Here is a 14141-nt window from a genome sequence, read left to right on the forward strand (position 1 = left end):
ATCAAATATATTTCAGTGGGATTATATTAGATGTAATATGTGGAAGAGATGAGAAGAAATTAATGTGTGTATAGATACATTGGTTAGCCAGGGACTTTCCTGAACTTGAAAACCTGCTGACTTCAATGATGTTCAATAGCCTGCTTGTCAGTGGTGAAAACTGACAGCACATATCCAGTCTAAAAATGCAGAAAACAGCTTGGCTGAAAAACCTGGTATGAAAAATCAGAAACAACAGCTATCAAATGTTGACTGAAAGTTACAGACTCAGATACTGGTGTTTCACAGTCTTCTGAGCTTTTCTTTCCCACTAGGCACCCTGTGGATCTGATTGAAGGTGATCTCTTAATTTCTAAGTTGTAATCTATCCTCTCCGTATTTTTAATTGAAATAAAACACTTCAAACTTTTGCAGAAGTATAAATTTCAAGTATTTCTATACAATTACATTTATTTGTTAGAATTGTGTGTCTACTGTATTAATTGATTAAAAAGTAAGGTAGGTTTTATTGGACAAAAAGAAACATTATTTGTTAAATGACCCTTGTCACTGTCTCAGCTAAATGATACACATACAAATTAGGGGCTGTGTAACATTTCATATATTCAGACTCTTACAGCTCACCTGTAACAAAATTTTACTAAATGTGCAGTTCTATATGTTTCAGTAAAAATCCTTGGGGAAAATTTAATTGCTCAATATCATTAAATATTTGAAAATTTGACTCAAATTATGTAATAAACCAGAACAAACTAAATAGAAGGAAAACTTTTCATCAGAAATTAGTGTCTATAGTTTTCAGAAAAATCATATTTAAAATGTATTTTCCAGGTAATATCCCAATGTCAACCTGAGCAAAGGAACTTTTTATGTCTAAATCTTGTTATGTTAGACTTATGAGATATGTGACTGTCAGCATGTTTACTTAATTGATCATGCGAGCTGTGCTTGGATTCCCAGTGACTATCTCCTAAGACTTTTCCTTCAACACTGTAATGTGGCAAGTTAAAAACGACAGCAGACAACACAGTTGCTTTAGGGTGAAAGATTTGAGAAGTATCAGGGTGAATATTTCTGGAAATTAGAGATGAGCATAAAGAAGACTATCTTTTCTTACATTAAAAATGTACTGTATAATTTTCATATAGAAACTAGAAAATATGTCAAAAAAGGTAAAATGTTTAGATTTTAGTTTTGAAAATGGCTCGTATTTTTCAAAATATACTTTAAAATATTTAATTGCAATTGCAAATCTACAATTCAAACTGCTTATCAGAGTTATTTCACATGAACGGACTGGGATAACATTATTTGTTTAACTGGTTTCTGCTGGTTGTTTCTTCAGCTGGAATGATGAGATCAGGGCAGTGACAAATATTATTGTCTTCTCGAACACACAATGTTTTCAGTTGCTATTACATTGAAATTGGGATTCTCTTGCCACCAAGGCTGCAATATCCAAATTTAAAATCATACCTAAAGAAGATTGTTAAAGAAGGTTGTTTTTACAAATGTAAATGTGTATTCAACCTAAGTGAGATTAAGATAACTATGGGATTTGTCCTGTAAATCACAAACTGCCATGGTAAATTTTAAATCAAGATTTAGCAATGATGTCAGGATTTCTGTGCCCAGTGAAGCTCTGTGAGCACACAGATTTGGTAATGGAGATGATAGCCAACACATAATTTCCAAAATCACTCTTAAATACAAAAAAAAAAAAAAAGGAATGGTTGGAGGGAGCACATGCAAAAAGCATAACATTTTAACACTTTGCCTCTAATTTACATGCTAGATATAGCTAATTATTGACAGACATTACAGACTGGAAGAATTACAGAAGAGATATAGAAAAGAGAAAAGACAAAATGAGAAGCTGTACGTGGGTAATGAAGATACAGCAGTAAGCCAAGGCAGGGGATGAGGCAGTGAAACAGCTCCCCTCACACACATGGCCTTCAACTACTCCTGGAGTTAAGACGTTCTCCTTCTGATGTGTTATTGGTTTTGCAACAACTAAAATAAACTTTCTGTGTGTATCAACCCTCCAAGACCATCATATGTTACCTTTATGTTTCTGGGGCTGGGTGAGGAGGGGGACCTTCTGGGTGAGGACAGAGGCACAGGACATCGGGGGCTGCGGGTAGCCAGGCAGTCACACACTCTCTGAGGGCTATAAACAAGCTTCAAGCAGATGCAGTGAGGATTTTTATTTAATTATGGGGCTTTAAAAGCAGCCATATCTCCACTTAAGATTCTGGGAAGTTTAAAAGTTTTTTATACTTTCAAGATATTTCCATCAGACATATTCACCCGCCTGTGCTTCCAATACTGCAGTTTCTTGCCCCAAAACATTTCAGCATAACAGGACAAGGTGGTCATCATGTTCAGTAAATAAGTAGCAAGTATTTAAATTATTTACCTAAATATTACTGCTCTTATAGTGCCAATATTTTCGATAATGTTAAATGAGCTAAATATATGAAATTTCTACTGTGTGTCTCCCTTGGGGACATAGACATAGGAGTTTCTAAATGAAACTCAGAAAAAGCATAGATTCTTACCTGTTTTATATTTTGTGGCTATGAAATAAAGTTTTCTTGAATACACATAATAGAATTACTAACAATTCTGTAACACTGGAATCTTCTAAAACTAAATACTGAAAGTAGGTCAAAAGACGTGTCTGTGACTTGACATAAATATCTGTATTTTCCTTACATGGCGAAAAGAAAGCTTCTCTTTTCTATCACTGCAGCTTTTCTCTCTCAATAGAATACTAACTATCTGCATTAATTAAGGGAATTATCCTATTCCTGTTCAAGCATTGGCAGCTCTTGTAATATGCTAAACCTTCGATGAGGCCCATCAATTTTGATTGCAACTTAACAGTGTAGATTTTCCCTTGGTAACTAATTAGTTTTATTCATATAGACACCTTTCATCCATGCAGATAGAAATGAGTAAAATGTGTATTTGAACCCATTTGTAAGCTTAAGGGCAGATTATTGTAAATAAATACTGCTCATCAGTTCAGTTTCTTCGATTTCCTTAATTTGCTGATGTTTAAAGAGCTGTAGCAGCATCAGTGTTGAACGTATGTGTTCTTAATTAATTATCTATAATTCTAAACTTTGCAGTCTATAATTAAAGACTTTGAATCTATATGCTAATTTAAATTACATATATTTTTATATTTCCGTTCTGAAAGGATGTGTTTATGTTTCAGACATCAAGCAGGCAGCACACGGTAAGTTTTAAAAATTTTTATATAAAAAATTAGAAATTCCAAGACACTGACACGTTTCATATTGCATTCACTTCAGGGAGATGGTCCCAGCAGCCTTTGGCAAGCCCTGGAATGCATAGCGCAAAGGAGGACAGAAGGACCCTGTCTGTTACTATGGTACAGGCAATTCACCAGTCTGTGGGACAAACAAGCATTGTGTTTCACCAGGATATGCTGGAAAACTGCAGAATTACTCCCTTGGCCAAGGCTCTCTTCCACCTCTACCTTGTATGAGTGCATGATGTGATAACCAGTGTATCTTTCTCCAACATATTTACTGATTTTCTAAAGCAATATGGATTCCAAACCATTACAGCTTTTACTTCAAGACTGTTGCTGGCACTTCTGATGAAAGAAACTGCAGAGACACTCACTGTTCATGGGAATGTGCAGCAGAGGTCAAAGGAGTTGAGGCAGCAGTGGGCAGAGGGTGCCTTTTATTAAAAACACATTCCTCTTCTGTGCAGATACATTCAGGATAAAACTGTGCATCTATTTTCAGGGTGGGGAGGGGTTTGTCAGTTTGTTATTTTAGTTTGGTTTGGTTTGGTTTGGTTTGGTTTGATTTGGTTTGGTTTGGTTTGGTTTTTTCCAAGGAAGAGAAAAGAGAAAAATAACTCCAAAAGAGGGAGGGAAGACTCTTGGAGTAGGTTAGCAAAACCTGCAAACACATAGAAAGTAGAAATGGCTTTGTCTTTGTAAATCTGAGGAAGGACTTTTTGAAAGAAAGTTGTTAAGGAAGAGTGAGGACAATGTCATTGAATCTCTGAGGAAATACTCATGGGAAAATATTACGTATTGATTTTTAGAAGTGCAGAGATTAAGGAAATTCTCCAAAGGAAAAGATATTTTTACTAGATAACATCTCAGAGCAGCAAGACATTACAAGGGCAAAAAAAGGTGATAGAAAGATAGAATCAAATGCACAGATCATCTAGAGCAAGATCCAGGAGCCACATGAAAGCCATGAACAAAGTTTCTACTAAAATGACAAAAAATGTCATTGTTTTTGCAGACAATACACACTCAGAGCCTTCCTGTGAAATAACTACTGGCTTTTCTGCAAACTAGACAAATAGTTTAATAAAAGAAAACTGAAGCATGAGTAGGAAGCATGGAAAATAGCTGTGTTTAGCAACCGATTCCAGTAGATGGTACAGAGATGTGTCTATATCCCAGAAGAGCAATGCCTACTAACTGCCTTATATTATAAACATATAGGTAAATGTAGTGTTTCTGTGAACATTCATTCTCTGGTTTTGATACCAATGGCCCACATTAACATGATGAAATAGGTTATTATTCTCCAAAGTAGGGTCACTGCATTCAAATTATCTATACAAATGGTTACAGGCCCAAGTAAACTCCTGAACACTCCTGGGTGTTGCTTGAAAAAGTACTAATTTTTCTGAGACAAAACTATGCCTGAGACTCTTCACAGGCACTTATAATTTACTAGGATTGATACAATCTTAGAGACTAACTTGTCTACTTTTGAACAATTTGGACATTGCCTCGTTTGGTGCACTTTGGAATTACCATTCTTCCATAGCTAATTCTTCTAATTTGTTGTATAAGGAGCCTAGGTATTTAGACTGCAGATGTTAATTCACTAAAGAAGTAGTGTAACACTTGAAACCTTTTGTGAATGTAGCTTTTTGTACCTTAGATACCTACAGGACTAAGTAGCCTACAGGATTAAGTGTGTGTGTGTAAGAAAGAGAGAGAGACAGAGAAATAAATATGTAATAGAGATTGGACTCACTGTGCCTAAATGATAGGTTAAAGAACTTCTGCTGACTGCTAAATGCCTAACTAATTCTTTGAATATATCCCAAAATGATTTAAGGTAAAAGTTCCATTACCTTTTAGTCAAGGTAATGCATTTATTTGTGCATATAAGTATTGTAAATATTTTTAGAAAATCCCATAAGCTTTCAGTGTTTACTATAAACTTTCATCTGCCTGCCTCTGCGAAAGCTCTGTTTAAAATACAGTTTATTAACAGAGAAAAGGTAGAGGAAATATTTTTTTTTTTTTTTATCCAGTTAGCAAACTAACAAATATGTTCAAATTTAATATCACACCCTTGCAGTGTGTCATGGTTTGAGCCTGGTCAGCAGCCAAACATCACGCAGCCGCTTGCCCACCCTCCTCCACCTGGGAATGGGAAAGGAATCGGAGGGGCAAAGGAAGACTCATATGTTGTGACAGAAACAGTTTAATAATAGTAACAAAATAAAATGGTGACAGTATAAATGGGTAATGTACAACGCAATTGCTCACTACCTGCTGACCGACACCCCGCCCGCTCCCAGCTGGTGATCCCAAAACACAAAGACACCACAGTCACAATCTCAGAAGTGAGAGTGCACCCCTTCCCATCCACCCCTCCTTTATATGGTGAGCATAACATCACATGACATGGAATGTTGGCCAATCCGGGCACAGTGCTCCAGCTGTGCTCCCTCCCTGCTTCTTGTGCACCTGCACACAGGCAGGACACAGGGAGTTGGAGAGTCCCTGAAATCTCAATGTGGTATCAGCAGTCTTCTAGCTACCAAAAATGACCATGAACTCTATTCCAGCACAAACCGGACACAGTGATTTTCAGTAGTGTTTAATGATTTTGCAAATCAAGCATTTCATTTCAGATATCTTAAATGGAGAAAGACCTTATTTTCAAAAACCATTAAAAAGTCAACCCCTTAAGAATAGGCCTTTTCAAGCTTGGCATCCAGTTTTTGAGGACTCAGTGTCAGATTTGGAATTGTGCCATAAGCCGATCCAAATAAGTTTAACCAACTGTAGAGAGAGAAGATAAATTTTCCTGAATGTGCTAGGTACTACTCTGTTTAGCACAGATTAAAAAAGAATTCACTGACATATAATTAATTTTGGAATTAGTTGCTAAGATGTAGAACAAATATTTTGAATTTTTTTTCTGTGAATATTTAAGTTATGAGGAAAGTACATATTGTTCCATTTGCTCACATTAAAAAAACCCTTCTAATTTTGAGAGTAGGCCACATGAATGGGGTGTCTTAATCGAAATCTCTTAATTAAAAGCTATTAGTAATCCACAAAAGAGCTAACACAAAACACAAGTTGCCTGGACTGTGAACTTTGTAACTCACCTGTAGAATGATGCCATTCAGATGTTTTCCCTGTGTAAAATTGGTGAAATCAACAGAATTCTGTATAATTTGACTGATATATATGAGTTAAAGTAAAATATCTAAATCTTCTTTTCAACATTTCTGTGAAAAAATAGATATTAGGTTTGGTAGAAATGATTTTTTAGAATCTTAAAGTCGTTGTCTCCAACTGTGAACAATCTATCAAGAAATAAATCAGCATTTGGGGGAACCTGCAATTACATAATTTTCTGGGATCAAAAGTTTCAAGTCCAAGATTAATCTAATTATAATAAAATTAAAATTAAATAAAATTAAAGCAGAACTAGGAGACAATTTGGCCCTGATTTTCACCTATATATTTTTTTTGATAGCAATCTGCAGTGCAGAGTATTAAAAAATCATATTAAAAAATCATGTCTCAGATTCATGGAACTTAACTAAGGCAACCAAAGGCTCTTTAGAGACTATCACCCTCAGAGAGTGTCTCAACACACATAAGTCCTATGGCATGATCTGAAGGGACATGTCTTTAAAAATCGATGAAGCAGGGCCTAGCGAATGATTACAGCCTCAGATAAATGGCTGAAGTTTGGTAAATGAATCTCAGTTTAGAAGTTCTATGGAGAATTTGGTATTCCTTCTTCATGAAGCAGCCCTAAATTTCTTTCTAGATTCTGGATCCTACTGTAAGCACTGAGGTCTTTTCTGCTTGTAGGGCAGAATCATCTCCAAGGGACAATTATTGTTATCTTTCAGGAGAGAAAATGAACATTTTTATTGTCAGAGACTGTTAGTCTGCTGTTTACTCATACTTTATGTCAGATAACACCTGATATGGATAATTGAAAAAAAAAAAAAAAAAAAAAAAGAAAACAAAGAAAAAAATGAGAGATGAGAAACTAATTTTATCCTAACTGTTCTCCAAACTTCAGGCAGAGAAGATATCTTTTTTTATTATTACTATAGCAGTGAGAGAAGATAATACCCTTAACACATATGGTTTTCATGAAGAAATACTTGACAGATCATTGTATGACTTTTCCATTTACCCTCTGTCACTCTAGACCTCTGGCAGGAGCCAAAAACATCTTGATAATTGCTGAAATAAAATCCAAGACATTTCATTTAAAGCTTAAATCTGGACGTTTCCTTCTTAGTCATAATTTTTGTCAGTATTTGTGAGCTTCTCTATTTCAAGCTTCACCTTGCTTCTATTTTTAGACATAATTGTTCTTTCCCTTTGGAGACTTAACAACCTCCTTTTCACTGAAAATGAAGCCTTAAGAATCCACTGACCTCACTACTAGGCATTAAGTAATGCTATTATAGAATCTGCCAGGCATTTACAGAAATTTATTTCCCATTGTGGATATTCTTTAAAAAGGTTTATATCTTATCTTGGTCACAAGTTAAAAGATTCTGTAGTTGAGATCTCTGTGGCAAAAGATATTTCAGCTTTCCTCCAGCATTTTGTTCCTCACAGTTTTATGTATTTCCTTGAATATTATTTCTATGTACAATATCCACTGCTCTCCCCTTATCTACCAGATCAGTCATCTCTCTGTAGAAGGTTATCCAGTTGTTGTCAGCTCTTCAGGCTGAGGAAAGCCTTGAGCCCGAATGATGCTGTTTCGTAGGTGAATATACTACTCATTCATCTATTGTGTAGAAGATAGTCAGTCTCAGCACTTTTCTCTCAAGATGTGTTTTAAAATGAAACACACCCCTGGGACCAGGATATGGTTCCAGCCAATGGATTCCAGTAAGCAGCCCTTCCTGGAACTGTTGTAGCCCCACAGAAGGTTGCAGGTCTGGTTTCAGTTTTGCATCCATCAGCTTAAGCACAATGATTACATATTGCTCTTCTCAGCCTGCTCTTATTTTGACTCTGGCACTCCAGTGCATGGGCCTTCCAGCACGCCTTACAGAGAGTCTGGATGACATAGATGACAGAGCCTATTTCAGGGCCCAACCATCTTAAACATGAAGGCTTGTTGACCATAGCCACTAACTTGCCACCTGAATCTTTGTATCTTTAACAGTGACACTCATAAAGTGTAAAACATCATGACAATACTCATTAATATTAATATCAGTCTTAATAGGTACTTCTCACCATGTTTTATAAGGTTAATATTTTTTCCTCCTTAAAGAAATGTCCTGGTTAAGGCTGGAATATAGTTCATGTTCATTTTGGTAGCTGGAGGAGAGCTGATGCACACTGAGATTCCAGGGGGTCTCTAGCTCTGCATGTCCTGCCCATGTGCGGGTGCACAGGGGGCGGAGGGAGCACAGCTGGAGTGCTGGGCCCGGATTGGCCGATATTCCATGTCATGTGACACGGTGCTCACTATATAAAGGAAGGAGTGGGCTGGGAGGCTTGCTCTCACTTCTGGGGGTGTTGCTGCAGCATCTTTGTGTTCAGGATTGCTAGCCAGGAGCAGGCGGGTGTTGGTTGGTTGGTTGGTGGGTGGTAAGCAACTGTACTGTACATTACCTGTTTATACTGTCACCGTATTTTTCTATTACTGTTATTAAATTGCTTTTATCTCAACCCGCGAGTCTCCCTTTGCCCCTCCAATTCCCTCCCCATTCCCAAGTGGGGGAGGGTGGGTGAGAGGCTGCATAGCGTTTAGCTGCTGACCAGGCTTAAATCATGACAAGAAAGAACTGAAAAAAAACATATCAGTTTACCAGATTTTTCAGACAAATACTGTGGGCCAAGCATCCCACAGACAGAATCAGCCAACAAATAATTGCTCCTAACTTAATGTAGAGGATAGCACAAGCAAACAAAACTTAAGGTTAAAAATTTCAGACTTTATTCAACAGCTTGTTGTTTACAAATGGAGACTTTTCTGATGTTGCTGCTGAAGTGAGCATTAAACATTTGTGTAGATAATAAGAACATTCATTAGAAAGGATGTAAGACAAGTAAGGAATTTAGACTTTCATGCCTCAAGGCAGAACACTAACTTTAGCTGCCTAGAGTTCGAAAGTAATTTCCCTTATGGCAGGTTATTCCAAACTCTTCTTTATAGGAAGTATAATTTACTGACCGCTGTAAGGAACAGGTTACTGGACAAATGGACTACTTATCTGAACCCTTAAGATATTTCATGTCAGATTCAGAAATCATCCATTCATAATGAGGGGAGAATGCAGGAGTATAAAAGAAATGCATTTCTTTATTCACAGGCTCATCAAAAGCAGGTTAAAAAGTTAAGTGCTATAGCCTGATTATAGATCTTGAGGCATCAAAGTCCTACAGAAAACTCAGGACCATTTGTGTGATTAACCCTTGTAATCAAATGGATAAAACTATAGGGAGTGCTAAAAAAATGCTGTTATATGTTTTATTTATTAATTGAAATGTGAATAAAAAAAAAAAAATGAGGGTGGTACATTTTTAACTCCCAAAGGATGTAAAATTCAATTTTGACATTTAATAGAATGATATGAGAAAAGGTTAGGTGTTAAATAAAATGCTGAGACATTTGTGAGTGGGATGAGGAAGATAGTGCATGATGTGGTGGGTTAATATCATTTCAACAAGTTATCACAAATTAAACAATTTTTTAAATTAAAGTTTTTGTCACTCTATGATCAGGACAGCCTGATATTCAGATACAGCTGCTGCATTTTTTAAATATTCTGCACCTTCAATTTTTTAGTTACTAAATCATCCAAAGGTGAGTCACTCATCTAATAACACTCTTAATAAATTCCAATCAAGAATATATTTGGATGGTGACATAGTTTGGGTATTGGCAATACTTTCTGTGTAAAGTTCTGCTTAAAAGTCTCTTGAGGTACAGTTACATAAACCAGCTTTTGGCTTATCTCTTATTTCACAAATTAAAAAAACAAACAAATTAACCCACGTCATTCAGGGACATAACAGATAATGTTAGAACTTCTACAATAGGCTACACTTTTTTTTTTTTTTTTAATTAAAAACCACTGGAAAACACTAGATGAAATTAAGCTTGTAGTTGTGGCACCAGATTTAATAATTTGTGCATTTACTTTACACGAAGAAATTACTGACAGGGAGCACAGATGCAGGGATGAGGATTTCAGCTCTGCTATCTCTGAGATTCCCTGTCTATCCCATAAGCCACTGCCATGTGATTTTCTTGCAGCCTTTGTCCTCTAGCTTTCTTCAAGAACATTTTCTGCAGAAAAGCAAAGCTTTATAGGATAGTTAGAAAGTGCTGTTACATGTTATTTACACAAATATAGTCTCTGTGGGTGAAATTGGATATTTATGGAAGAAGGATATTTTCTACATTATTTGCCATTAATATGGCCTCATTACACTTTCTTTATGAGCCTATATTGGCACAGAAAACCTTAGCTCTAAAAAGACTCATCTTTCACTCTCATCATACAATAGTGGAGGGCTAAGCGCTCCGTTTGGAATTTTGCTTTTCACTGATCATTTTCTTTCGTTTAGATTTACACTTTATATCACAAATGGTACATTTGTGCACTATTTGTGCAAGACAATGAATTATAGTGAATGACAATCTTGCCGCTAAGAAGATAGACTGTGATCTAAGAAATCCTGTTTTTTTTCCAAACCTATCATGATTACCTTATGTGAGATTGAACAAGATACTTAATAGACTGTGACAAGAAGAACAGACCATATTGGTGTGGGAAGGAAGAAAGGAATAATTTTCTTGATCGTAATAGTAATGATAGTAAAATATTCCAGAGAGGATTATTTCATATATAACAAAATACCAAAGGATCACCAAAGTTGCACAAGAGCATGCAGTTCATCAGCTGCTAGACCCCTGATCAATATGCCTACAGAATAATGCCTCTGACAGCTATTTTTCTTGTAATATGTTGGAAGTGTTCAGAGCTCTTTCTGATTTTAATGGTAAAACAAATCTAAAGGAATGAAAAAAAAAATGTGAAAAAACAGAATTCTGCATAGCAAGAGCTGGTATCTGTCATCACTTGACTTCACTATATTATTTTGAGTTTGTATGTCTTGGATGCGATCTTTGATGTCTGGTAAGTATGTTATTTCATTAGTGTCAATACTTAAGGATCCAGGCAGTGTAAGCTGTTTGCTAAAGAGCAGTCTATTGTCGTGGTTTTTCCTTCTTTTCCTTGGATAGTCTTGTGCTAAATTATCCATTTTGTAATGGTTTCAAACCTGAACAACAACTACTTTGTGCATGCAATGACAGATTGCTAGTCTTCATGTTGCATCATTTAGGTATCTTAAAGTATTAACAGATGGAAAAAAAGAAACTCAACACATCTTCTGCTACGGTGTTTCTTTGTCTACAATCCTAAGGAATTTCAAAGGATCTTTTTGGAAATGTAACTGATGCAGACACATTTGGCAGTGTCTTTAGACAACATGAATAGAAAAATATAATTAAGATAATAACTGAGGAACAAATGCCTTTGTTTTTGTTGATATCTCTCTGGCACTGGTTTTGCAGCATATGTACCAGTGAATCAGAACAGCTAACAAAATTTTCCAGCTTGTCAAGATATGTAAGAATTTCTGCCCAGTTGATACTCAAAAGGAGGAAGACAGAGGGACTGAACGAGTAGAAAGTAGAGAAATGAAGACCTGAACAACTGAGAGAAATAAAGCTGATCTAATCTGGTTTTGTTCCACTTCCTTTGATGTTTGTCTCCTTCTTTTTCCTTTCATGGTTGTGGTTTGTATCTTTGTCACCAAAATTATGATGGCAGTAAATTTCTTGAACTCAGTTTTCTTAATTAATTTGATAAGAAGAAATATTGCAAACTACTGTTTTCAATCATCCCATGCCAATCAAAATAATTGTGAATTTACTGCAATTAAGACCCAAACAAACTGCATTAGTTTTCACTAAGATGTGTTCAGAGACCTATGGAACAGCTTTTTGGAACAAAGAAAGGTCATGGCATACGTAGACAGTAAAGTGTTCAGAGAGTCCACAGAACTGGAGCATTTAAGAAGAAGGTTAGACAGTAATAGAGAGATTTTATAGTGATTGAACCTATCATATAACTGATGCACAGATGTATGTCTTCAAAGAGCTATAGACTTATTTTCACCTTGTCTGAAGTTCTGATAATTGCATGATTTTAGCTGAAATGTTTAAAGATCTTTCTTGTGATCTGTTAAATTTTAAAAGTACTATCCTATCTGGAGTAAAATTCCATAAATATTAAAATAAGATGGCTCATATTAATCTGCAGTTGAAAATGTGTCATTTTTCAAGTTCATTTCACTTATAATGTGTGCAGAAGCTCTATTGCATATTCAGAGTATATTTATAATAATAGTTATATCTTTATAGTATTAATTGTATAGTATTTATAATCTAATTACACAGTTTCAAAGAAATGTGGCAATCAATACTAACAACAATTTACTTTATTTAAGAAATGAACGAAATGTTGCCTTCAGATACCACAATAAAATTTGTATATTTTGACTGAATATCTACTTCAGCAAGATATACAAGGAATGTTTATATAAAACACCCCTGAAAGAGAAATTAAAAGTAATATGTACCCATTTTAATAATAAACACAAGTTGCATTAAAAGAAAAAATTCTCATTAGCTTTTAGAAAAAAAATTATTATATATATGATTAACTTTCATCTACAGAAGTACTGATTCTTCAGTATTAGAAATTATAGGACTATTCAAAGCATATTACGTGTTTGAGAGTATTTTTTCATATGCAATGATAACAATAAAGATTCTGTTCAGTTTCTAAAGAAATAAGCTGAATATAAAAGATTAAAATATTTTATTGGAGGTTTTAATAATTTCTTATCCAGAGCACAGGTACAGACATAGTAAGTCAAGCATTTTACTGCTCCCAGAAAAACTGAACATTCAAATCTTCTACAGCCAATTATTTTAAACCAAAATAATGCACAATGCACTACTGTTTGAGATTTAAAAAAAAAAAAAAAAAAAAAAAAACCAACAAAACAAACAAGCAAAAAAAAAAAAAAAAACACAACTAAAAAAAGCCCCAACCAACAATACAAGCAAACAAACAAATAAAAACTTTACACTTAAGATAGCATTTTAACATGAAGATGTCACATGTATTTGTATGGTACTTGATGTTAAAGAACACTTGGCAAAGCTCTTATAGGTGATGATACAATCACTGCAACCATTCCTGGTTAAATTTCACTTTGGCATTTTTATGTCTGAACATTTAGATCACTCTTGCTCTCTCTGGAGTGGCTTGCGCTCCGGAGGTAGCATTGGCTGTAACTTCTGCCAGCGTTGCGGAGGCCAGAGGATATGAGTAGCTCGAGCATGTAGAAGTCCAAGAGAAACCTGTAGCCAAAATATTTGTAGTATTTAATAATTTCTCTGGTTTATAAGAGAAAATGTGGAAAATACAAAGCACATGATGATTTGTTAGAGCAATGATGGAATACAATGTAGAGAACTTTGTATGCATAAGGAGTGTCTCATACATGTAATTAGAGGATAAGAAAGACTACCTCAGTAAAATTTCTTCTTTTATTTTAATAAAACATTCTGTGGAACTCAAAAGATCTTGCTGAAATGCACTGGCTGTAATAAACATGAACTAGGAATGTTTTTTCAGGTTCAGGAAAAACAGCTGGTCAAAACGCGTAAGGCATTCTATAATTCACCTAAAGCTTTTGTGGTTATTAGTTAATCTGGGTACAGAAGAACAAGGTTCAAGTA

At 35.3% G+C, this 14141-nt stretch overlaps 1 protein-coding gene across 2 annotated transcripts in view; it reads right to left on the reverse strand.

Moving 5' to 3' along the window:
* Positions 1-13432: 13432 nt before the first annotated feature.
* The window catches only part of IMMP2L (inner mitochondrial membrane peptidase subunit 2), a 469876-nt gene continuing 469167 nt past the window's right edge, over positions 13433-14141 (reverse strand). For both annotated transcript variants that reach the window (XM_042792739.1, XM_032998774.2), the window contains exon 6: positions 13433-13760. In XM_042792739.1, coding sequence (XP_042648673.1) covers positions 13641-13760 — 120 coding nt within the window. In that variant the 3' untranslated portion in view covers positions 13433-13640. The remainder of the gene's footprint in view (positions 13761-14141) is intronic.

The sequence above is a fragment of the Tyto alba genome, unplaced genomic scaffold (assembly GCF_018691265.1).
Source record: "Tyto alba isolate M040663 unplaced genomic scaffold, T.alba_DEE_v4.0 Super-Scaffold_2, whole genome shotgun sequence".
Taxonomy (NCBI): domain Eukaryota; kingdom Metazoa; phylum Chordata; class Aves; order Strigiformes; family Tytonidae; genus Tyto; species Tyto alba.